Raw genomic sequence first — 25,573 nt, forward strand, 5'->3', positions numbered from 1 at the left:
GGGAGAGAAACATTTCGGCTCCCGAGACCCTTCTTCAGAACCGGATAAATGAGAAAAGACCCTGAGCTTCCAGTTGCCTGACACTTTCACCCCCCCCCCCCCCCCCCCACACTGTTCCCTGGCCGAGATCTCTGTCTCAGGTTTGCTGCAGGGCTCCAGGGAAGCTCAGTGCAAGTCGGATGAACAGCACCTCATCTTCCGCTTGGGGACGCTGCAAACCCCAGGACTCAATATCGAGTTCAATAATTTTAGAGTCTGAACTTCCCCATGTGCTTTACCCAACCCCATACACCTGACCCTGTCATGGCAAGTTCTATAAAAGATGGGTACATGAATAGGAAAGGTTTAGAGGGATATGGGCCAAACACAGACAAAGGGGCCTAGATTTGTTTGGAAAGCCTGGTCAGCACAGACGAGTTGGACCGAAGGGTCTGTGTGACTCTATAACTCACTGGCTGCTTTCAATACAATCGAGCTATTTTCACCTTCTCATAGTCCCCATTACCAGCTTTCCTTTCTCCCCAGCTCACCACCATCCATCCCTTTGTCTGCCTAATGGTCGTTCTCTTTCTCTGGGCTCCACCTATCTGCTCACTCCTTACCCCTCTTCACCCCGTGTCTTCAGCATAAATACCCCCCACATTTTCCTCGCTGCTATCTGCTCTGCAGAAGGGTCACTGGACCTGAACCGTTAATTCTGTTTTCTCTCCACACCACAGATGCTGCCGGACCTGCCGAGTTTCTCCAGCTATTTCGGTTTTTGTTTCAAGCACTTTCTGATGTCCGGTGACATTTCTCTCCCAGGGTTTCCCTCAGAAGAATGTCCAGTCCGAAGCTGTCACAAGGGGACAAGATCCTGGTTCATGGAGAGCTGGTAATACTCGACAGGCCTCTAGCAGCTTCCAAACAGTCCTTAAATAACACCTCTTCTGCATTAACCTCAACTTCTCCTGCTGCCTGAGTCCTGACTAGCACCAATTCCCATTCCCAACTGTGCTTGACGTTACACCAGTTGGTCTTATTTTAAAATTCATTCCAAATCCCCCCATGGCCTCACCCCTCCCTTTGTCTGTAATCTCTTTCTAGATCAGAGTGGTGCTGGAATAGCACAGCAGGTCAGGCAGCATCCGAGGAGCAGGAAAATCCTGATGAAGGGCTTTTGCCCGAAACGTCGATTCTCCTGCTCCTTGGATGCTGCCTGACCTGCTGTGCTTTTCCAGCACCACTCTGATCTCCAACATCTGCAGTCCCCACTTCTGCCCTGCAATCTCCTTCAGCCCCACAAACCCTCCACGTTCCTCCAATTCTAGCACTCTCCTGTCTCCCCTTCAGTGACCATGCCTTCAGCTGCCTGAGCCCCAGCTTTGGGAGTTTCTATAAAGAAGAGGGTCCTTACTTTCAGTGAACAATCCTTCCTCAGGGCAAAGTAGGTGTTGAACTTGCTGCAGTAGATTATTTGTCTTAAAATGCCGTAATTGTGTTTGGGAAATTCCAACTCTCTTTTACCTGCACAGAAACAAGAGGATTAAGAAGCTTAAAAAGATTGAGACAGGAGACAGTCTCTTTTCCAAATGTGTGCCACATGAATTCCCCACCCCAAAGACAAACACACAAAGGAAAGGACTTACATTTACATTTCACAATCTCTGAAGGTCCCAAGTAACTAATCTGTCCATTCATGGGATGTGGGAGCCATTGGCTGGGCTCAGCATTTATTGCCTGTCCCTAGTTGCCTCTTGAGAAGGTGGGGGTGAGCTGCCTTCTTGAACCGCTGCAGTCCATGTGCTGGAGGTAGACCCACAGTGCCCTCCTTAGGGAGTCATGATTTGGAGATGCCAGTGTTGGACTGGGGTGGACAAAGTTAAAAATCACACAACACCAGGTTATAGTCCAACAGGTTTAATTAGAAGCACACTAGCTTTCGGAGCGTCGCTCCTTCATCAGGTGGTAAGGAGCGATGCTCCGAAAGCTGGTGGGCTTCCAATTAAACCTGTTGAACTATAACCTGGTGTTGTGTGATTTTTAACTCCTTAGGGAGGGAATTCCAGGATTCTGACCCAGCAACACTGAAGGAACGGCGATATATTTCCAAGTCAGGATGGTGAGCGGAGGGAAACTTGCAGTGTTCCCATGTATCTGCTGCCCTTGTCCTTCTAGATGGAAGTGCTCGTGCGTTTGGAAGGTGCTGTCTGAGGATCTTTGGTAATTTTCTGCAGTGCATCTTGTAGCTTTCTTTTATTATTGATTCATGGGATGAGAGTGTCACTGTCCGTCCTCAATTGCCCAGAGGGCAGTTAAGAGCCAAACACATTGCTGTGGGTCTGGAGTCACGTGTAGCTTTCTTTTATTATTGATTCATGGGATGAGAGTGTCACTGTCCGTCCTCAATTGCCCAGAGGGCAGTTAAGAGCCAAACACATTGCTGTGGGTCTGGAGTCACGTGGAGACCAGACCAGGTAAGGATGGCTGTTTCCTTCCCTAAAGGACATTAGTGACCCAGATCCTGACAATTGACAATGGATTCATGGTCATCACTAGACTCTTCTAGATATTTCATTGGATTAAAATGCCACAGTATGTCATGGTGGGATTTGAACCCAGGTCCCAAGAACATCACCTTGGTCTCTGGATTAATGGTCCAGTGATAATACCATTAACCCATTGCCTCCCACTAAATGGCCCACACTGCTGCTCCTGAGTGTCAGTGGTGGGGGAGGGAGTGGGTGTTTGTGGATGTGATGTCAATCAGGTGGGGGCTGCCTTACAGCCAATGGGATACTCTGTAAAGTCCAATCCCTGTTGCATTGTAGGAAACACAGAAGTCAATTTGCACTCAGCAAGCTCCTACAGGCAGTAACGTGATCATGATTTGACGAGCTGCCAATTACTCTTGGTACAATACACGTGTCCATCTTTGAAAGAGTGCATTGGTTTCTTGCACGTTACCTGAGAGGACATGGCTCAGGATCTTACCTGAAGGGCAGCTTGTCAGACAGTACAGCAGTCCTGGTATGGAGGGAAGGTCTTACGCGGAAAGGTTGAAGGACTTGAGGCTGTTTTCGTTAGAGAGAAGAAGGCTGAGAGTGTCTTAATTGAGTCATATAAGATAATCAGAGGATTAGATTAGATGGACAGGGAGAGTCTTTTTCCTCGGATGATGATGGCGAGCACACGGGGACAAAGCTTTAAATTGAGGGGTGATAGGTATAGGACAGATGTCAGAGGTAGTTTCTTTACTCAGAGAGTAGTAGGGACGTAGAACACACTGCCTACAACAGTAGTGGACTCACCAACTTTAAGGGCATTTAAATGGTCATTGGATAGGCATATGGATGAGAATGGAATAGTGTAGGTTAGATGGGCTTCAGATTGGCTTCACAGGTCGTTGCAACATTGAGGGCTGAAGGGCCTGTACTGCACTGTAATGTTCTGTGTTCACTTCCTTACCACTGCAGGCATTGGCAGTGTTAGACTGTGTCATGGGCTCAAGACTCAGGAGTCAAGACTTAACCCCACAAACATTACACCTAACAGATGTGGGAGTGTCATCCACTGAAGCTTCCAAACACTGTCTAAATCTGATCTTACTGTAACCCTCCCTCAGGAAGTCAGGAGGAACCTGAACGTCAGGGTTAAAGGTTACCCAGGCACATGCTTACCTCCACCCCCGGGATCGAGAGACCAGGTCATACAGCCCAGACTGTCCAGGATGATCAGCTTATGGAGTTTAGAGTTGTAGGTAACTGGAGAGCAGAGCAGGTAATGAGTTCAGTACAGTCAACACATCTTTAAAATTGTCTGTGTTTATGAAAGGCTGTGTCTCCCAAACTGACACCATGCAAATGTGGGAGAACATTCAGCCCATCACATTTGTGATATTTCTTTGACCTGTTTTTCTAATTCAGCGCGGCACTCAAATTCAGTCCCCAATGAAGCTGCAGATAAGTCCTTTTGAAATATGCGCACTCCCCGGGTGACAAATGGGCTCCATTTCTGACTACATTCTGTAGTCAATTTGTACACAAGTCAGAACACGCTGTAGGACAGGGTTAAGCCTTGGGGAAGGACGAGCAAACGTCGTTGTCTGATCCTTAAAATTAATATTCATATCAGATCTCGCTTGTACATACAAAGGCTCATCTGTCAGAACTTTGTAAATCAGGGACTGCCTGCACATGTCCAGTTTCTTTTTAGAATTCCAATTTTTCATTCGCGAAAAGAAGGTTGACTTAATAGAGACCTATAAGATAATCAGAGGGTTAGATAGGGTGGACAGTGAGAGCCTTTCCTCAGATGGTGAAGGCTAACATGAGGGGACATAGCTTTAAATTGAGGGTCACTGGCAGTAACCTCTGTTATGAAGTTTTTGCAAAATTATGAGGGGCATGGATAGGATAAATAGACAAAGTCTTTTCCCTGGGGTTGGGGAGTCCAGAACTAGAGGGCATAGGTTTAGGGTGAGAGGGGAAAGATATAAAAGAGACCTAAGGGGCAACGTTTTCACACAGAGGGTGGTATGTGAGTGGAATGAGCTGCCAGAGGAAGTGGTGGAGGCTGGTACAATTGCAACATTTAAGAGGCATTTGGATGGGTATATGAATAGGAAGGGTTTGGAGGGATATGGGCCGGGTGCTGGCAGGTGGGACTAGATTGGGTTGGGATATCTGGTCAGCATGGACAGGTTGGACCGAAGGGTCTGTTTCCATGCTGTACATCTCTATGACTCTATGGCTCTATGACTCTGTGTGTACTGTACTTTTAAGAGAGAGTAACTGCTGTCAAGACAGAAACGTGTGGAGAGGTAACATCTTACTCTCCAAGAAATTACGAAACACTCTCTATCAAAGGTACTTTTTCATATGAAACATACTCACAGTAAAAAGACGACCCAGGGACATCGTCAGCCAGAAGAAGAGAGACCGAAAGTGACAATGGCTGTGTGGGTTTGAAATTACATTGATGTAATTTTAATAAGTGTCTTACTGGAACAGCATTTTGTTGTAGAGTTGGAGGCAGGTAATAGCAGTTAAGAGAAAGGGGGAGGGGGCTTAGAATTGTGAATAGTTGTAGTTTAATGTTCACTTTTAGAGTTAAAAAAACAAGTTAATGTTAATGTTTTTAAACAGTGGAATTTGGGAGTTCTCTGTCAATCATATTTTAACAGGTTATAAGGCGAGGTGAGCTTTTCTGGGAGTTTGTTTTAATTAACAGAGGGGTTCATATCCGTGTTACAGTCACTGCAGGCAGTGGATATAAGGTGCCAATTCATCAAGTATAGAAGGAGGCCATTCAGCCCACTGTGTCCATGGCTGTCTTGCAGAGAGGCCCATGTGCCTACCTTTTCCCCTATTGTCCTGCAATTGTTTACCTCCAGGTTCTTACCCACTTCCATTCTGAAAGCTTGGATTGAATCTGCCTCCTACACACTCTCAGGCAGCGCACTCGAGATCCTAACCAATCACTACTTTTCCAATGCCTCTGTTGCCGATCACCTTAAATCAGTGCCCTCTGGACCTTCGTCCTTCTGCAAATAGGAAAGGTTTCTTCCTCTCCACTCTGTCTAGATCATCATGTCGAACACTGCTGAAAACTCTCCTCTCTAAGAACAGGCCCGCCTTCTCCACCTCATCCACTTCACTGAATAACGCCAACACTGAAACCATTCTTATGCACTTCCTTCCTGACATGCAGTGCCAGAAATGGCCACAGCTGACGGTGAACCAATACTTTATACATTTATAATATTTTACTCAGTTATCATCACTCCCTTGTTTTTACACTCTGTGGCTTATTAATGTTTTATGGCTGCTCTCTTCTGTCCTGTCACCCTCAATGATCTGTCCCCATGCACACCAGGTCCCTTTGCTCCTGCAGAATTTTATTCCTTATCTTAGGCTGTCTCTGTTGTTCCAACCTCATAGCTTAGGAAGCAGAGAGGATGTTAACTGAATAGTGGGGGCAAGAGATCAAATTTGGAAAAACGTGGGAAATCAAAAAATGGAATCCAAGCCAAAGACAGAGGCATTAATTTGGGAAACAATGAATCAGCTGTGACATGAAGGTACAGTAAGTATGAATTTAAAAGTCATCCAGCGATAAGACTAGAATTTACAAAGAGAATAGAAGTATAAAACCCAACGGTCTGTGTGAGAATGCAAGTCACTTTCAAAACAAACCGATAAACTCATGGAAATGAATCTATACAATCTGATAGCCGTTACAGGGAGATGGATCAGGACCTGAACATTGTTGGTTACAGGATATTTCTGAATGACAAGGAAGTGGAAAAGGGTGGAGGGATGGCTCTGTCAGTTAATGAGCATATTAGCACAACTGAGAGGAACAAGCTAAGCTCAGAACACCAACAATAGTTAGTGTACAGTATTGGTCTCCTGCTTAAGGGACAAAGTAAGTGCATTGGAGGAAGTTCAGAGAAGGTTTACCTGATTAATACATGGAATGGGTGCCTTGTCTTCTAGGGAAAGGTTGGACCGAGGAGTACTTGTACCAGTTTGAAATTGGAAGAGTAAAGAGACAAATAGATTGAAACAAAAAGTCCCGAGGGGGGTGGACAGGGCAGATATGGAGAGGAGGATGTTTCCTCTTCTGGGAAAATCTAGAACAAGGGGTTGTGGAGATTAGTCAATGTGTTTTCTCTCAGAGGGTCAAGAGTTTTTGGACGTCTCTTCCTGAAATGTCTGTGGAAGCGGAGATTTTTCAAAGGCAGAAGGGGGAACAGATTGATGTGAAGCAGGTGGGTGAAAGGTTATCAGGGAAAAGTGAGAATGAAGATTTGAGGTTACAATCAAATCAGCCCCAACCTTAGTAATGATAGAGCAGGGTCAAAGGACACAGAGCCCACCTCTGCTTTGGATTCAGATAATTATATCTCCATTTGTGCACTGTTCCCCATCGAAAACCGTCCCCCATCAAACACTGACCCCGGTCAAACACTGACCCCCGTCAAACACTCTCCACGTCAAACACTGGCCCCATTGAACACTGTCCCCCATCGAGCACTCTACTTCCAACAAACACCATTCCCCCATCGAACACCGTCTCCATTGAACGCTGTCCCCATCGAACACTGTCCCCATCAAACACCATTCCTATTGAACACCTTTCCCATCGAACACTTTCCCCATCGAATACTGTCCCCATCAAACACTGTCCCCATCGAACACTGTGCCCCATCGAACACTGAGCCCCATCGAACACTATCCCCATTGAACACTGTCCCCATCAAACACCATTCCCATTGAACACCTTCCCCATCAAACACCGTCCCCATCGAACACTGTCGCCCATCGAACACCATTCCCATTGAACACTGTCCCCCATCGAGCACTGTCCCCCAAACACCATCTCCCATTGAACACTGTCCCCCATCAAACAGGAGAAAGTGAGGACTGCAGATGCTGGAGATCAGAGCTGAAAATGTGTTGCTGGAAAAGCACAGCAGGTCAGGCAGCATCCAAGGAGCAGGAGAATCGATGTTTCGGGCATGAGCCCTTCTTCAGGAAACACCCCATCAAACACTCTACTTCCAACAAACACCATCCCCCATCGAACATTATTCCCATCAAACACAGTTCCCCATCGCACACCTTCCACCATCGAACACTGCACCCCATTGAACACTGTCCCCATCAAACACCTTCCCCATCAAACACCTTCCCCATCGAACACCTTCCCCATCGAACACCGTCCCCATCAAACACCGTCCCCATTGAACACTGTCCCCATTGAACACTGTCCCCATTGAAAACCATCCCCATTGAACACTGTTCCCCATCAAACTCCATCCCCATTGAACACCCTCCCTCATCGAACACTGTCCCCTTCGAACACCGTCCCCTTCGAACACCGTCCCCCATCAAATACTCCCAGGACAGTGGCACCATGAGATTAGACACAGAATAAAGAACAATACAGCACAGGAACCTATGCTAACACATAATGTCTTTCCAACTTAAAGAGCTATTGCCTTTACATGGTCCATATCCCTCTATTCCCTGCCTATTCATGTATCTGTCGAGATGTCCCTTAAGCATTGCCGTTGTATCTGCCTCCCCACTTCCTCTGGCAATACATTTCAGGCACTGACCATCCTCTGTGTAAAAAAAACCTGCCTCTCACTATTCCTTAAAACTTTAAACCTACGCCTCCCTAGTAATTGACCTTCCTACCCTGAGATAAAGATTGTGACTATCCAGTCTATCTGTGCCTCTCACAATTTTATAAACCTCTATCAGCTTGCCCTTCATCCTTCGATGTTCAAGAGAAAACAAACCAAGTTTGTCCATCTCTCCTCAGAGCTAATACCCTCCAAACCAGGCAACACCCTGGTAACCAAATGAGAAAATACTGGAAAATCTCAGCAGGTCTGGCAGCATCTGTAAGGAGAGAAAAGAGCTGACGTTTCGAGTCTAACTGACCTTTTGTCAAAGCAGCTTTGACAAAGGGTCAGTTAGACTCGAAACGTCAGCTCTTTTCTCTCCTTACAGATGCTGCCAGACCTGCTGAGATTTTCCAGCATTTTCTCTTTTGGTTTCAGATTCCAGCATCCGCAGTAATTTGCTTTTAACACCCTGGTAAACCATTTCTGTATCCCTGTCCAAAGCCTCCACGTCCTTCTGGTCGTGAGGTGACCAGAATTGTGCAGTGTTTCAAATGTGACCAAACGGATGTTCTAAACAGCTGCAACATGACTTGCCAATTTCTTTACTCTGTTCCCTGACCGATGAAGGCCAGTATCAGGTTGAAGTTTGCTCGCTGAGCTGGTAGGTTTGTTCTCAGATGTTTCGTCACCATCATCAGTGAATCCCCAGTGAAGTGTTGGTGTTCTATCCCACTTTCTATTGATGTGTCTTGGTCTGTTGTGGCGGGTGATGTCATTTCCGGTTCTGTCTCTGAGAGGTTGGTAAATGGGGTCCAAATCGATGTGTTTATTGATGGAGTTCTAGTTTGAATGCCAGGCCTCTAGGAATTCCCCTGCATCAAACACTGTCCCCCATTGAACACTGTCCCCATCAAACACCGTCCTCCATTGAACATCTGTCCCCATCAAACACCGTCCCCATTGAACACTGTCCCCATCAAACACCGTCCCGCATTGAACATCTGTCCCCATCAAACGCCGTCCCCATTGAACACTGTCCCCATCAAACACCGTCCCGCATTGAACATCTGTCCCCATCAAACACCGTCCCCCATTGAACACTGTCCCCATCAAACACCGTCCCGCATTGAACATCTGTCCCAGGATGGATGCATTGACCCAGTCGAACTGCTGTCCCTCTTTGTCTGGGTGTACGGATTCCAGTGATAGTTAGTCATGTCTTTTGGTGGCTACTTGGTGCTTATGTATCCTGGTGGCTAGTTTCCTGTCCGTCTGTCCAATGTAATGTTTGTTGCGGTCCTTGCAGGGTATTTTGTATATGACGCTCGATCTGCTGGTTGTCGGTATGGGGTCCTTTAAATTCATCAGGAGCTGTTTCGGTGCGTTGGTAGGTTTGTGGGCTATCATGATGCTGAGGGGCCGGAGTAATCTGGTCGTCATCTCCGAGATGTCTTTAATGTATGGCAGGGTGGCTAGAGTCTCTGGGCGTGTTGTGTCTCCTTGTTTCGGTCTGTTGTGTAGGAGTCGGCAGACTGTGCTTATTGGGCTGTTCCTGATGACGCTGTATAGGCCAGCATGCCATCTGCCTTTGTGACCACCTCATCCACTTGTGCTACCACTTTCAGGGTAGTTTGGAGCTGGACACCTGGATCCCTCTGTGTGTCGATGCTGTGAAGGGTTCTACCATTTACTGCACACTTCCCTCCTCAATTAGACTTGCTAAAATGGAACACCTCACATTTATCCAAATCAAACTCCATTTGCCATTTCTCTGCCCAAGTCTCTAGCCTATCTATACCCTGCTGTATCCTCTGACAATACTCCTCAGTTTCCACAGTTTCCCCAATATTTGTATCATCCACAAACTTACTAATCAGACCACCTGCATTCTCCTCCCAAACATTTAGCGATATCACAAACAGCAGGAGTCCCCGCACTGATCGCTGTGGAACACCACTGCTCACAGATCCCCAGCCAGAAAAACACCCTCCCACCGCTGCTGTATGTCCTCTATGACCAAGTCGGTGCCACATCCACCTGACCAGCTCACCATGATCCCATGTGACTTTACCTTCTGTACCAGCCGGCCCATGAGGGAGCTGGTCAAAGACCTTGCTAAAGTCCATGTAGACAAAACCTACCACCCTGCCCATATCAACCATCTTTATCACTTCCTCAAAGAACACCATCAGGTTTGTGAGATACAACCATCCTCACACAGCACCATGCTGGCCATCACGAACAAGCCCACAGTTTACCAAATATGAGTGAATGCTGCTCCGAGGAATATTCTCCAAACATTCCCCGACCACAGACATAAAATTTACAGAGTAAAGCTCCCTCTACACTGTCCGCATCAAACACTCTGAGGTCAGGGACAGCACAGGGTGAGAGAGAGTAAAGCTCCCTCAACACTGTACCCCATCAAACACATCCAGGATAGGGACAGCACGGGGTTATATACAGAGTAAAGCTCCCTCTACACTGTTCTCCATCAAACACTTCCAGGACAGGGACAGCACTGGGTTAGATACAGAGTAAAACTCCCTCTACAGAGTCCCCCATCAAATATTCCCAGGATAGGGACAGCACTGGGTTAGATGCAGAGTAAAGCCCCCTCTACACTGTTCCCCATCAAACTCTCCCAGGACAGGGATAGCACGGGGTTAGATACAGAGTAAAGCTCCCTCTGCACTGTCCCCCATCAAACACTCCCAGGTCAGGGACAGTACAGGCTTAGACACAGAATAAAGCTCTCTCTACATTGTCCCCAATCAAACCATCCCAGGACAGGGATAGCACAGGGTTAGATACAGAGTAAAGCTCCTCTACACTGTCCCCCATCAAACACTCCCAGGGACAGGTACAGCACAGGGTTAGATACAGAGTAAAGATCCCTCTACACTGTCCCCAATCAAACACTCCCTGGAACAGGGACAGTACAGGGTTAGACACAGAGTAAAGCTCACTCTACACTGTCCCAAATCAAACACTCCCAGGGACAGAGACAGCACGTGGTTAGATACAGAGTAAAGGTCCATCGACACAGTCCCCCATCAAACACTTCCAGGACAGGGACAGCACAGGATTAGATGCAGATGAAAGATCCCTCTACACTGACCCCCATCAAACACTCCCAGGACAGGGACAGTACAGGCTTAGACACAGAGTAAACATCCCTCTACACTGTCCCCCATCAAACACTCCCAGGACAGGGACAGCACGGGGTTAGATATAGAGTAAAGCTCCCTCTACACTGTCCCCCATCAAACCCACCCAGGTCAGGGACAGCACGGGGTTAGATACAGAGTAAAGCCTCCTCTACACTGTCCCCCATCAAACACTCCCAGGGACAGGGACAGCACAGGGTTAGATACAGAGTAAAGATGACTCTACACTGTCCCCCATCAAACACTCCCAGGACAGGGACAGCAGCGGGTTACATACAGAGTAAAGCTCTCTCTACACTGTCCGCCATCAAACACGCCCACGTCAGGGACAGCACGGGGTTAGATACAGTGTAAAGCTCCCTCTACACTGTCCCCGCATCAAACACTCCCAGGACAGGGACAGCACGGGGTTGGAAACAGAGTAACGCTTCCTCTACACTGTCCCCCATCAAACACTCCCAGGACTGGGATAGCACCGGGTTAGATACAGAGTAAAACTCTCTCTACATTGTCCCACAACAAACCCTCCCACGTCAGGGATATCACGGGGTTAGATACAGAGTAAAGCTCCCTCTACACTGTCCCCCATTAAACACTCCCAGGTCAGGGACAGTACAGGCTTAGACACAGAGTAAAGCTCCCTCTACACTGTCCCCCATTAAACACTCCCAGGTCAGGGACAGTACAGGCTTAGACACAGAGTAAAGCTGCCTCTACACTGTCCCCCATCAAACACTCCCAGGACAGAGATAGCACGGGGTTAGATATAGAGTAAAGCTCCTTCTACACTGTCCCCGCATCAAACACTCCCAGGACAGGGACAGCACGGTGTTGGAAACAGAGTAACGCTTCCTCTACACTGTCCCCCATCAAACACTCCCAGGACTGGGATAGCACCGGGTTAGATATAGAGTAAAACTCCCTCGATATTGTCCTCCATCAATCCCTCCCAGGACTGGGATAGCACCGGGTTAGATACAGAGTAAACCTCTCTCTACATTGTCCCACAACAAACCCTCCCACGTCAGGGATATCACGGGGTTAGATACAGAGTAAAGCTCTCTCTACACTGTTCCCCCATCAAACACTCCCAGGACAGGGACAGCACGGGGTTAGATACAGAGTAAAGCTCTCTCGGCACTGTCCCCCATCAAACACTCCCAGGATATGGGCCGGGTGCTGGCAGGTGGGACTAGATTGGGTTGGGATATCTGGTCAGCATGGACGGGTTGGACCAAAGGGTCTGTTTCCATGCTGTACATCTCTAGAACTATGACTCTATGACAGGGACAGCAGCGGGTTACATAGGGAGTAAAGCTCTCTCTACTCTGTCCCCCATCAAACACTCCCAGGACAGGGACAGCACGGGGATAGATACAGAGTAAAGCCTCCTCTATACTGTCCCCCATCAAACACTCCCAGGTCAGGGACAGTACAGGCGAGACACAGAGTAAAGCTCCCTCTACACTGTCCCCCCCATCAAACACTTCCAGGACAGGGACAGCACGAGATTAGATACAAAATAAAGTTTCCTCCACACTGTCCTCCATTAAACATTCCCAGGACAGGGACAGCACAGGGTTAGATACAGAGTAAAGCTCCCTCTGCACTGGCCCCCATCAAACACTCCCAGGTCAGGGACAGTACAGGCGAGACACAGAGTAAAGCTCCCTCTACACTGTCCCCCCCATCAAACACTTCCAGGACAGGGACAGCACGAGATTAGATACAAAATAAAGTTTCCTCCACACTGTCCTCCATTAAACATTCCCAGGACAGGGACAGCACGGGGTTAGATACAGAGTAAAGCTTCCTCTACACTGTCCCCAATCAAACACTCCCAGGTCAGGGACAGTACAGGCTTAGACACAGAGTAAAGCTCCTCTACACTGTCCCCCATCAAACCATCCCAGGACAGGGATAGCACAGGCTTAGACACAGAGTAAAGCTCCCACTACACTGTCCCCATCAAATACCACCAGGGACAGGGACAGCACGGGGTTAGATACAGAGTAAAGATCCCTCTACACTGTCCCCAATCAAACACTCCCTGGAACAGGGACAGTACAGGGTTAGACACAGAGTAAAGCTCACTCTACACCGTCCCAAATCAAACACTCCTAGGGACAGAGACAGCACGTGGTTAGATACAGAGTAAAGTTCCATCGACACAGTCCCCCATCAAACACTTCTAGGACAGGGACAGCACGGGATTAGATGCAGATGAAAGATCCCTCTACACTGTCCCCCATCAAACACTCCCAGGACAGGGACAGTACAGGCTTAGACACAGAGTAAACATCCCTCTACACTGTCCCCCATCAAACACTCCCACGTCAGGGACAGCACAGGGTGAGATACAGAGTAAAGCGCCCTCTACACTGTCCCCCATGAAACACTCCCAGGACAGGGACAGCAAAGTGTTTGATACAGAGTAAAGCTCTCTCTACACTGTCCCCGCATCAAACACTCCCAGGACAGGGACAGGACCGGGTTAGATACAGAGTAAAACTCTCTCTACATTGTCCCACAACAAACCCTCCCACGTCAGGGATATCATGGGGTTAGATACAGAGTAAAGCTCCCTCTGCACTGTCCCCCATCAAACACTCCCAGGTCAGGGACAGTACAGGCTTAGACACAGAGTAAAGCTCCACTACACTGTCCCCCATCAAACCATCCCAGGACAGGGATAGCACAGGGTTAGATACAGAGTAAAGCTCCTCTACACTGTCCCCCATCAAACACTCCCAGGGACAGGTACAGCACAGGGTTAGATACAGAGTAAAGCAACCACTACACTGTCCCCATCAAATACCACCAGGGGCAGGGACAGCACGGGGTTACATACAGAGTAAAGCGCCCTCTACACTGTCCCCGCATCAAACACTCCCAGGACTGGGACAGCTTTACTCTGTATCAAACACTTTGCTGTCCCTGTCCTGGGAGTGTTTGATGGGGGACAGTGTAGAGGGCGCTTTACTCTGAATCTCACCCCGTGCTGTCCCTGACGTGGGAGTGTTTGATGGGGGACACTGTAGAGGGAGCTTTACTCTGTATCTAACCCCGTGCTGTCCCTGTCCTGGGAGTGTTTGATGGGTGACAGTGTAGAGGGAGCTTTACTCTATACCTAACCCCGTGCTGTCCCTGTCCTGGGAGTGTTTGATGGGGGACAGTGTAGAGGGAGCTTTACTCTGTGTCTAAGCCTGTACTGTCCCTGTCCTGGGAGTGTTTGATGGGGGACAGTGTCGAGGGATCTTTCATCTGCATCTAATCCTGTGCTGTCCCTGTCCTGGAAGTGTTTGATGGGGGACTGTGTCGATGGACCTTTACTCTGTATCTAACCACGTGCTGTCTCTGTCCCTGGCAGTGTTTGATTTACTGGGACAGGGACAGCACGGGGTTGGAAACAGAGTAACGCTTCCTCTACACTGTCCCCCATCAAACACTCCCAGGCCTGGGATAGCACCGGGTTAGATACAGAGTAAAACTCCCTCTACACTGTCCCACATCAAACACTCCCAGGACAGGGACAGCACGGGGTTAGATACAGAGTAAAGCTCTCTCTGCACTGTCCCCCATCAAACACTCCCAGGATATGGGCCCGGTGCTGGCAGGTGGGACTAGATTGGGTTGGGATATCTGGTCAGCATGGACGGGTTGGACCAAAGGGTCTGTTTCCATGCTGTACATCTCTAGAACTATGACTCTATGACAGGGACAGCAGCAGGTTACAAAGAGAGTAAAGCTCTCTCTACTCTGTCCCCCATCAAACACTCCCAGAATAGGGACAGCACGGGGATAGATACAGAGTAAAGCCCCCTCTACACTGTTCCCCATCAAACACTCCCAGGACAGGGATAGCAAAGTGTTAGATACAGAGTAAAGCTCCCTCTACTCTGTCCCCCATCAAACACTCCCAGGGACAGGGACAGCACGGGGTTAGATACAGAGTAAAGATCTCTCTACACTGTCCCCCATCAATCACTCCCAGGACAGGGACAGCACGGGGTTAGATACAGAGTAAAGATCCCTCTACACTGTCCCCCATCAAACACTCCCAGGACAGGGACAGCATGGGGTTAGATACAGAGTAAAGCTTCCTCGACACTGTCCCCCATCAAACCCTCCCAGGACAGGGACAGAACGGGGTTAGATACAGAGTAAAGCTGCCTCTACACTGTCCCACATCAAACACTCCCAGGACAGGGACAGCACGGGGTTAGACGCAGAGTAAAGCTCCCTCTACACTGTCCCCCATCAAACACTCCCAGGACAGGGACAGCACGGGGTTAGATACAGAGTAAATCACCCTCTACACTGTCCCCCATCAAACACTCCCAGGGACAGGGATAGCACGGGGTTAGATACAGAGGAAAGGTCTCTCTACACTGTCCCCAATCAAACACTCCCAGGACTGGGACAGCACGGGGTTAGCTACAGAGTAAAACTCCCTTGACATTGTCACCCCATCAAACACTCCCAGGACAACGACAGCACGGGGTTACGTACAGAGTAAAGCTTCCTCTACACTGTCCCCCCATCAAAAACTCCCAGGACTGGGACAGCATGGGGTTGGATACAGAGGAAAACTCCCTAGACATTGCCCCCATCAAACCCTCCCAGGACAGGGATAGCACCGGGTTAGATACAGAGTAAAACTCTCTCTACATAGTCCCAAATCAAACATTCCCACGTCAGGGATAGCACGGGGTTAGATACAGAGTAAAGCTCTCTCTACACTGTCCCCATCAAACACTCCCAGGACAACGACAGCACGGGGTTACATACAGAGTAAAGCTCCCTCTACACTGTCCCCCCATCAAAAACACCCAGGACAGGGACAGCAAAGTGTTTTATCCAGAGTAAAGCTCTCTCTACACTGTCCCCACATCAAACACTCCCAGGACAGGGACAGCAAAGTGTTAGATACAGAGTAAAGCTCTCTCTACACTGTCCCCCATCAAACCCACCCAGGTCAGGGACAGTATAGGTTTGGCGACAGAGTAAAGCTCCCTCTACATTGTCCCCCATCAAACCCTCCCAGGCCAGGGATAGCACGGGGTTAGATACAGAGCAAAGCTCTCTCTACACTGTCCGCCATCAAACACTCCCAGAAACAGGGACAGCACGTGGTTAGATATCGAGTAAAGCTACCTCTACACTGTCCCCTATTAAATACTCCCAGGACAGGGACAGCAAAGTGTTAGATACAGAGTAAAGCTCTCTCTACACTGTCCCCGCATCAAACACTCCCTGGACAAGGACAGCACGGGATTACATACAGAGTCAAGCTGTCTCTACAGTGGCTCCATGAAACCCTCCCCAGGATAGGGATAGAACAGGGTTAGCTACAGGGTAAAGCTGCCTCTACACTGACCCCCATCATACACTCCCAGGGACAGGGACACCATGGGGTTAGATACAGGGTAAAGCTGCCTCTACACTGTCCCCCATCAAACACACCCAGGACAGGGACAGCACGGAACAAGATACAGAGTAAAGCTCCCTCTACACTGTCCGGCATCAAACACTCCCAGGACAGGGATAGCACACAGATGGATACAGAGTAAAGCTGCCTCTGCACTGTCCCCCATCAAACACTCCCAGGACAGGGACAGCACGTGACTAGATATAGAGTAAAGCTCCGTCTACACTGTCCCCCATCAAACACTCCCAGGGACAGGGACAGCACGGGGTTAGATACAGAGCAAATCTCCCTCTACACTGCCCCACATCAAACACTTCCAGGGACGTGGACAGCACAGGGTTAGATACAGAGTAAAGCTCTCTCTACATTGTCCCCCATCAAACACTCCCAAAACAGGGATAGCACGGGGTTAGATACAGAGTAAAGCTGCTTCTTCACTGTCCCCTATCAAACACTCCCAGGGAAAGGACAGCACAGGGTTAGATACAGAGTAAAGCTCTCTCTACACTGTCCCCCATCAAACACTCCCAGGGACAGCACAGGGTTAGATACAGAGTAAAGCTCTCTCTACATTGTCCCCCATCAAACACTCCCAAAACAGGGATAGCACGGGGTTAGGTACAGAGTAAAGCTGCTTCTTCACTGTCCCCTATCAAACACTCCCAGGGAAAGGACAGCACAGGGTTAGATACAGAGTAAAGCTCTCTCTACACTGTCCCCCATCAAACACTCCCAGGGACAGCACAGGGTTAGATACAGAGTAAAGCTGTCTCTACATTGTCCCCCATCAAACCCTCTCAGGACAGGGACAGCACAGGGTTAGATACAGAGTAATGACCCCTCTACACTGTTCCCCCATCAAACTCTCCCAGGACAGGGACCGTACAGGCTTAGACACAGAGTAAAGCTCCCTCTACACTGTCCCCCATCAAACACTCTCAGGACAGGGACCGTACAGGCTTAGACACAGAGTAAAGCTCCCTCTACACTGTCCCCCATCAAACACTCTCAGGACAGGGACCGTACAGGCTTAGACACAGAGTAAAGCTCCCTCTACACCGTCCCCCATCAAACTCTCCCAGGACAGGGACCGTACAGGCTTAGACACAGAGTAAAGCTCCCTCTACACTGTCCCCCATCAAACACTCTCAGGACAGGGACCGTACAGGCTTAGACACAGAGTAAAGCTCCCTCTACACTGTCCCCCATCAAACTCTCCCAGGACAGGGACCGTACAGGCTTAGACACAGAGTAAAGCTCCCTCTACACTGTCCCCCATCAAACTCTCCCGGACAGGGTCCATACAGGCCTAGACACAGAGTAAAGCTCTCTCTACACTGTCCCCATCAAACTCTCCCAGGACAGAGACCGTACAGGCTTAGACACAGAGTAAAGCTCCCTCTACACTGTCCCCCATCAAACACTCTCAGGACAGGGACCGTACAGGCTTAGACACAGAGTAAAGCTCCCTTTACACTGTCCCCTATCAAACTCTCCCAGGACAGGGACCGTACAGGCTTAGACACAGAGTAAAGCTCCCTCTACACTGTCCCCCATCAAACACTCTCAGAACAGGGACCGTACAGGCTTAGACACAGAGTAAAGCCGTCTCTACACTGTCCCCCATCAAACTCTCCCAGGACAGGGACCGTACAGGCTTAGACACAGAGTAAATCTGCCTCTACACTGTCCCCCATCAAACTCTCCCAGGACAGGGACCGTACAGGCTTAGACACAGAGTAAAGCTCCCTCTACACTGTCCTCCATCAAACACTCCTAGGACAGGGACAGCACGGGGTTAGATACAGAGTAAAGCTCTCTCCACCGCCTCCAACCTCATAGTCCCACAACCCCGCACCGCCCGTTTCTACCTCCTGCTCAAAATCCACAAACCTGACTGCCCCGGACGACCCAGTGTCTCAGCCTGCTCCTGTCTCACCGAACTCATCTCTGCATACCTCGACACGGCCCTGTCCCCCTTTGTCCAAGAACTCCCGACCTACGTTCGGGACACCACCCACGCCCTCCACCTCCTCCAGGATTTTCGCTTCCCCGGTCCCCAACGCCTTATCTTCACCATGGACATCCAGTCCCTGTGCACCTCCATCCCCCATCACGAAGGACTCAAAGCCCTCCGCTTCTTCCTTTCCCGCCGTACCAACCAGTACCCTTCCACTGACACCCTCCTTCGACTGACTGAACTGGTCCTCACCCTGAACAACTTCTCTTTCCAATCCCCCCACTTCCTCCAAACCAAGGGGGTAGCCATGGCCACCCGCATGGGCCCCAGCTATGCCTGCCTCTTGGAAGGATATGTGGAACAGTCCATCTTCCGCAGCTACACTGGCACCACCCCCCACCTTTTCCTCCGCTACATCGATGACTGTATCAGCGCTGCCTCGTGCTCCCACGAGGAGGTTGAACAGTTCATCCACTTTACCAACACCTTCCACCCCGACCTCAAATTTACCTGGACCATCTCAGACTCCTCCCTCCCCTTCCTAGACTTCTCCATCTCTATCTCGGACGACCAAATCAACACGGACCTATACTATAAACCGACCGACTCCCACAGCTACCTAGATTACACCTCCCCCCACCCTGCCCCCTGTAAAAACGGCATCCCATATTCCCAATTCCTTCGCCTTCGCCACATCTGCTCCCAGGAGGACCAGTTCCAATACCGTACAACCCAGATGGTCTCCTTCTTCAAGGACCGCAATTTCCCCTCAGACGTGATCGACGATGCCCTCCACCGCATCTCTTCCACTTCCCGCTCCTCCGCCCTTGAGCCCCGCCCCTACAATCGCCACCAGGACAGAACCCCACTGGTCCTCACCTACCACCCCACCAATCTCCAGATACATCGGATCATCCTTCGTCATTTCGGCCACCTCCAAACGGACCCCACCACCAGGGATATATTTCCCTCCCCACCCCTATCAGCATTCCGGAAAGACCACTCCCTCCGCAACTCCCTCGTCAGGTCCACACCCCCTACCAACACAACCTCCACTCCCGGCACCTTCCCCTGCAACGCAAGAAATGCAAAACTTGTGCTCACATCTCCCCCCTCACTTCCCTCCAAGGCCCAAGGGATCCTTCAATATCCATCAGAAATTCACCTGCACCTCCACAAACATCATTTACTGCATCCGCTGCACCCGATGTGGTCTCCTCTATATTGGGGAGACAGGCCGCCTACTTGCGGAACGTTTCAGAGAACACCTCTGGGATACCCGGACCAACCAACCCAACCGCCCCGTGGCTGAACACTTTAACTCCCCCTCCCACTCCACCAAGGACATGCAGGTTCTTGGACTCCTCCATTACCAGACCATAGCAACACGACGCCTGGAGGAAGAGCGCCTCATCTTCTGCCTGGAAACCCTCCAACCACAAGGGATGAATGCAGATTTCTCCAGCTTCCTCATTTCCCCTCCCCCCCACCTTTTCTCAGTCCCAACCCTCGAACTCAGCACCACCTTCTTAACCTGCAATCTTCTTCCTGACCTCTCCGCCCCCATCCCCACTCCGGCCTATCACCCTCACCTTGACCTCCTTCCACCTATCGCATTCCCAACGCCCCTCCCCCAAGTCCCTCCTCCCTACCTTTTATCTCAGCCTGCTTGGCACACCCTCCTCATTCCTAAAGAAGGGCTTATGCCCGAAACGTCGATTCTCCTTCTCCTTGGATGCTGGCCTGCTGCGCTTTTCCAGCAAAACATTTTTAAGCTCCATCAAACACTCCCAGGACAAGGACAGCACAGGGTTAGATACAAAGTAAAGCTCCCTCTGCACTGTCCCCCATCAAACACTCCCAGGATAGGGATAGCATGCGTTTAGATACAGGGTAAAGCTCTCTCTACACTGTCCCCATCAAACACACCCAGGACAGGGACAGCACGGAACAAGATACAGAGTAAAGCTTCCTCTACACTTTTACGGCATCAAACACTCCCAGGACAGGGATAGCACACAGATGGATACAGAGTAAAGCTCACTCTACACTGTCCCCCATCAAACACTCCCAGGGACAGGGACAGCATGGGGTTGGATACAGAGTAAAACTCCCTAGACATTGTCCTCCATCAATCCCTCCCAGGACAGGGATAGCACCGGGTTAGATACAGAGTAAAACTCTCTCTACATTGTCCCACAACAAACCCTCCCACGTCAGGGATAGCACGGGGTTAGATACAGAGTAAAGCTGCCTCTACACTGTCCCCCATCAAACACTCCCAGGACTGGGACAGCACGGGGTTAGATAGAGTAAATTTCCCTCTACAGTGCTCCCCCCATCAAACCCACCCAGGACAGGGACAGCACGGGATTATATACAGAGTAAAGCTCCCTCTACACTGTCCCCCATCAAACAGTCCCAGGAACAGGGACAGCACGGGGTTAGATACAGAGTAAACATCCCTCTACACTGTCCCCCATCAAACACTCCCAGGACAGGGACAGCACGGGGTTAGATACAGAGTAAAGCTCCCTCTACACTGTCCCCCATCAAACACTCCCAGGGACAGGGACAGCATGGGGTTGGATACAGAGTAAAACTCCCTCGAAATTGTCCTCCATCAATCCCTCCCAGGACAGGGATAGCACCGGGTTAGATACAGAGTAAAACTCTCTCTATATTGTCCCACAACAAACCCTCCCACGTCAGGGATAGCACGGGGTTAGATACAGAGTAAAGCTGCCTCTACACTGTCCCCCATCAAACACTCCCAGGACTGGGACAGCACGGGGTTAGATACAGAGTAAAGCTTCCTCTACACTGTCCCCACCATCACACACTCCCAGAGACAGGGACAGCACGGGGTTAGATACAGAGTAAAGCTCCCTCTACACTGTCCCCCATCAAACACTCCCAGGGACAGGGACAGCACGGGGTTAGATACAGAGTAAAGCTCCCTCTACACTGTCCCGCATCAAACACTCTCAGGAGTGTTTGTGGGCGGCATGGTGGCACAGTGGTTAGCACTGCTGCCTCACAGTGCCTGAGACCCGGGTTCAATTCCTGCCTCAGGCGACTGACTGTGTGGAGTTTGCACGTTCTCCCCTGTGTCTGCGTGGGTTTCCTCCGGGTGCTCCGGTCTCCTCCCACAGTCCAAAGATGTGCAGGGTCAGGTGAATTGGCCATGCTAAATTGCCCGCAGTGTTAGGTAAGGGGTAAATGTAGGGGTATTGGTGGGTTTCGCTTCGGCGGGTCGGTGTGGACTTGTTGGGCCGAAGGGCCTGTTTCCACACTGTAATGTAATCTCATCTAAAAAAAAAGACTGGGACAGCACGGGGTTAGACACAGAGTAAAGCTCCCACTAGCCTGAGCATTGTATTTACTAACAATACCGTTTCTTGGCTGGTGTCTCACCTCCCAAGATTTCCATCCTGTTTCTGGGAAAAGCGAAGTTCAACATCAAAACTGGACTGAAACTCAGCACCTGCGTATTATTTGGAAGTCCTGGCGGCAAAATAAAGGATTTGTCCACAGTGTCCCCATCATTAATGCGGTTTAGGCCAACATCAGACTTCATTGTGACACCTGACGCACTTTGATGATTCTGCAACCTTCAACAAAACAAACAAGAAACAAGAATTCTTTTAAACAGTTTTGCTCTGCTGTTCTACATGGAGTTATCAAATTGGGACCTGTTACCCTTTTAGAAACACACTGCGATTGTAGCCAGAGAATTGCGACTGTAATCAGAGAACTGCGATCGTAGGCAGAGAACTGTGTTCATAGCCAGAGAACTGCGATTGTAGTCAGTGAACTGCGATCATAGCCAGAGAACTGTGATAATACCAGAGAACTGCGATAGTAGCCAGAGAACTGCGACCGTAGCCAGAGAACTGCGACCGTAGCCAGAGAACTGCAATCATAGCCAGAGAACTGTGACCACAGCCAGAGAAATGTGACCATAGCCAGAGAGCTGTGATAATATCAGTGAACAGCGACCATAGCCAGAGAACTGTGATTATACCAGAGAACTGTCATCGTAGGCAGAGAACTGCGACCGTAGCCAGAGAACTGCGACCGTAGCCAGAGAACTGCGACCGTAGCCTGAGAACTGCGACCGTAGCCTGAGAACTGCGACCATAGCCAGATAACTGCGACCATAGCCAGAGAACTGCGATCGTAGCCAGAGAACTGTGACCACAGCCAGAGAACTGCGATCATAGCCAGAGAACTGTGACCATAGCCAGAGAACTGCCACCATAGCCAGAGAACTGCGACCATAGCCAGAGAACTGCCACCGTAGCCAGAGAACTGTGACCAAAGCCAGAGAACTGCCACCGTAGCCAGAGAGCTGTGACCAAAGCCAAAAAACTGCGACCATAGCCAGAGAATTGCAACCATAGGCAGATAACTGTGATCGTAGCCAAAGAACTGCGACTATAACCCGAGAAATGGGACTGTAGCCAGAAAACTGTGACCAGAACCAGTGGACTGTGACCACAGCCAGAGAACTGCGACCGTAGCCAGAGAACTGCGACCATAACCAGAGAACTGCGATAATACCAGAGAACTGCGACCATAGCGAGAGAACTGCGATAATACCAGAGAATTGCGATTACAGCCAGAGAAATGTGATAATACCAGAGAAATGTGACCATAGCCAGAGAACTGCGATTGTAGCCAGGAATCAGTGTCCATAGCCAGAGAACTGCCACTGTAGCCAGAGAACTGCGACCGTCACCAGAGAACTGCAACCATAGGCAGAGAACTGCGATCGTAGCCAGAGAACTGCGATCGTAGCCAGAGAACTGCGATCGTAGCCAGAGAACTGTGACTATCACCAGAGAATTGCGATCGTAGCCAGAGAACAGTGATCATAGCCAGAGAACTGCGACTATCGCCAGAGAACTGCGATCGTAGCCAGAGAACAGCGATCATAGCCAGAGAACTGCGACTATCGCCAGAGAATTGCGATCGTAGCCAGAGAACTGTGATCCTAGCCAGAGAACAGCGATCATAAACAGAGAACTGCAACCATAGGCAGAGAACTGCGACCATAGCCAGAGAATTGCAACCATAGGCAGATAACTGTGATCGTAGCCAAAGAACTGCGACTATAACCCGAGAAATGGGACTGTAGCCAGAAAACTGTGACCAGAACCAGTGGACTGTGACCACAGCCAGAGAACTGCGACCGTAGCCAGAGAACTGCGACCATAACCAGAGAACTGCGATAATACCAGAGAACTGCGACCATAGCGAGAGAACTGCGATAATACCAGAGAATTGCGATTACAGCCAGAGAAATGTGATAATACCAGAGAAATGTGACCATAGCCAGAGAACTGCGATCGTAGCCAGGAATCAGTGTCCATAGCCAGAGAACTGCCACTGTAGCCAGAGAACTGCGACCGTCACCAGAGAACTGCAACCATAGGCAGAGAACTGCAACCATAGGCAAAGAACTGCGATCGTAGCCAGAGAACTGTGATCGTAGCCAGAGAACAGCGATCGTAGCCAGAGAACTGCGACCATAGCCATAGAACTGTGATCTTAGCCAGAGGACTGCGACTGTAGCCAGAGAACCGCAACCATAGCCAGAGAATTGTGACCAGAACCAGAGTACTGCTATCACAGCCAGAGAACTGTGACTGTAGCCAGAGAACTGCATCCATAACCAGAGAACAGCAACCATAACCAGAGAACTGCGATCATAACCAGAGAACAGCAACTGTAGCCAGAGAACTGTGATCATTACCAGAGAATTGTGATCGTAGCCAGAGAACTGCAGCCATAGCCATAGAACTGCAATAATACCAGAGAACTGTGACTATAGCCAGAGAACTGCAACCGTAGCCAGAGAACTGTGACCAGAGCCAGAGAACTGCGACCGTAGCCAGGAATCAGTGTCCATAGCCAGAGAACTGCGACCATAGCCAGAGTACTGCAACCATAGCCAGAGAACTGCCACCGTAGCCAGAGAACTGTGACTGTCACCAGAGAACTGTGACCGAAGCCAAAAAACTCCGATCATAGCCAGAGAACTGCCACCGTAGCCAGAGAACTGTGACCATAGCCAGAGAACTGTGACCGAAACCAAAAAACTCCGATCATAGCCAGAGAACTGCCACCGTAGCCAGAGAACTGTGACCGTAGCCAGAGAACTGTGACCGAAACCAAAGAAATGTGATCATAGCCAGAGAACTGCAACCATAGGCAGAGAACTGCGATCGTAGCCAGAGAACTGCGATCGTAGCCAGAGAACTGCGATCGTAGCCAGAGAACTGTGACTATCACCAGAGAATTGCGATCGTAGCCAGAGAACAGTGATCATAGCCAGAGAACTGCGACTATCGCCAGAGAACTGCGATCGTAGCCAGAGAACAGCGATCATAGCCAGAGAACTGCGACTATCGCCAGAGAATTGCGATCGTAGCCAGAGAACTGTGATCCTAGCCAGAGAACAGCGATCATAAACAGAGAACTGCAACCATAGGCAGAGAACTGCGACCATAGCCAGAGAATTGCAACCATAGGCAGATAACTGTGATCGTAGCCAAAGAACTGCGACTATAACCCGAGAAATGGGACTGTAGCCAGAAAACTGTGACCAGAACCAGTGGACTGTGACCACAGCCAGAGAACTGCGACCGTAGCCAGAGAACTGCGACCATAACCAGAGAACTGCGATAATACCAGAGAACTGCGACCATAGCGAGAGAACTGCGATAATACCAGAGAATTGCGATTACAGCCAGAGAAATGTGATAATACCAGAGAAATGTGACCATAGCCAGAGAACTGCGATCGTAGCCAGGAATCAGTGTCCATAGCCAGAGAACTGCCACTGTAGCCAGAGAACTGCGACCGTCACCAGAGAACTGCAA

At 49.7% G+C, this 25,573-nt stretch overlaps 1 protein-coding gene across 1 annotated transcript in view; it reads right to left on the reverse strand.

Annotated features, from left to right (window-relative positions):
- LOC122559235 (uncharacterized) overlaps positions 1-22,156 on the reverse strand; it is a 182,351-nt gene extending 160,195 nt beyond the window's left edge. Inside the window, exons 1-3 of the mRNA XM_087994570.1 lie at positions 22,101-22,156; positions 3,660-3,743; positions 1,397-1,506 (exon numbers count right to left, since the gene is read on the reverse strand). Coding sequence (XP_087850696.1) covers positions 1,397-1,506; positions 3,660-3,743; positions 22,101-22,146 — 240 coding nt within the window. The 5' untranslated portion in view covers positions 22,147-22,156. The remainder of the gene's footprint in view (positions 1-1,396; positions 1,507-3,659; positions 3,744-22,100) is intronic.
- Positions 22,157-25,573: the final 3,417 nt, after the last annotated feature.

Source organism: Chiloscyllium plagiosum, unplaced genomic scaffold (genome assembly GCF_037043375.1).
Source record: "Chiloscyllium plagiosum isolate Xiang-an unplaced genomic scaffold, Cpla_swu_hap1 HiC_scaffold_14, whole genome shotgun sequence".
In the NCBI taxonomy this organism is placed as follows: domain Eukaryota; kingdom Metazoa; phylum Chordata; class Chondrichthyes; order Orectolobiformes; family Hemiscylliidae; genus Chiloscyllium; species Chiloscyllium plagiosum.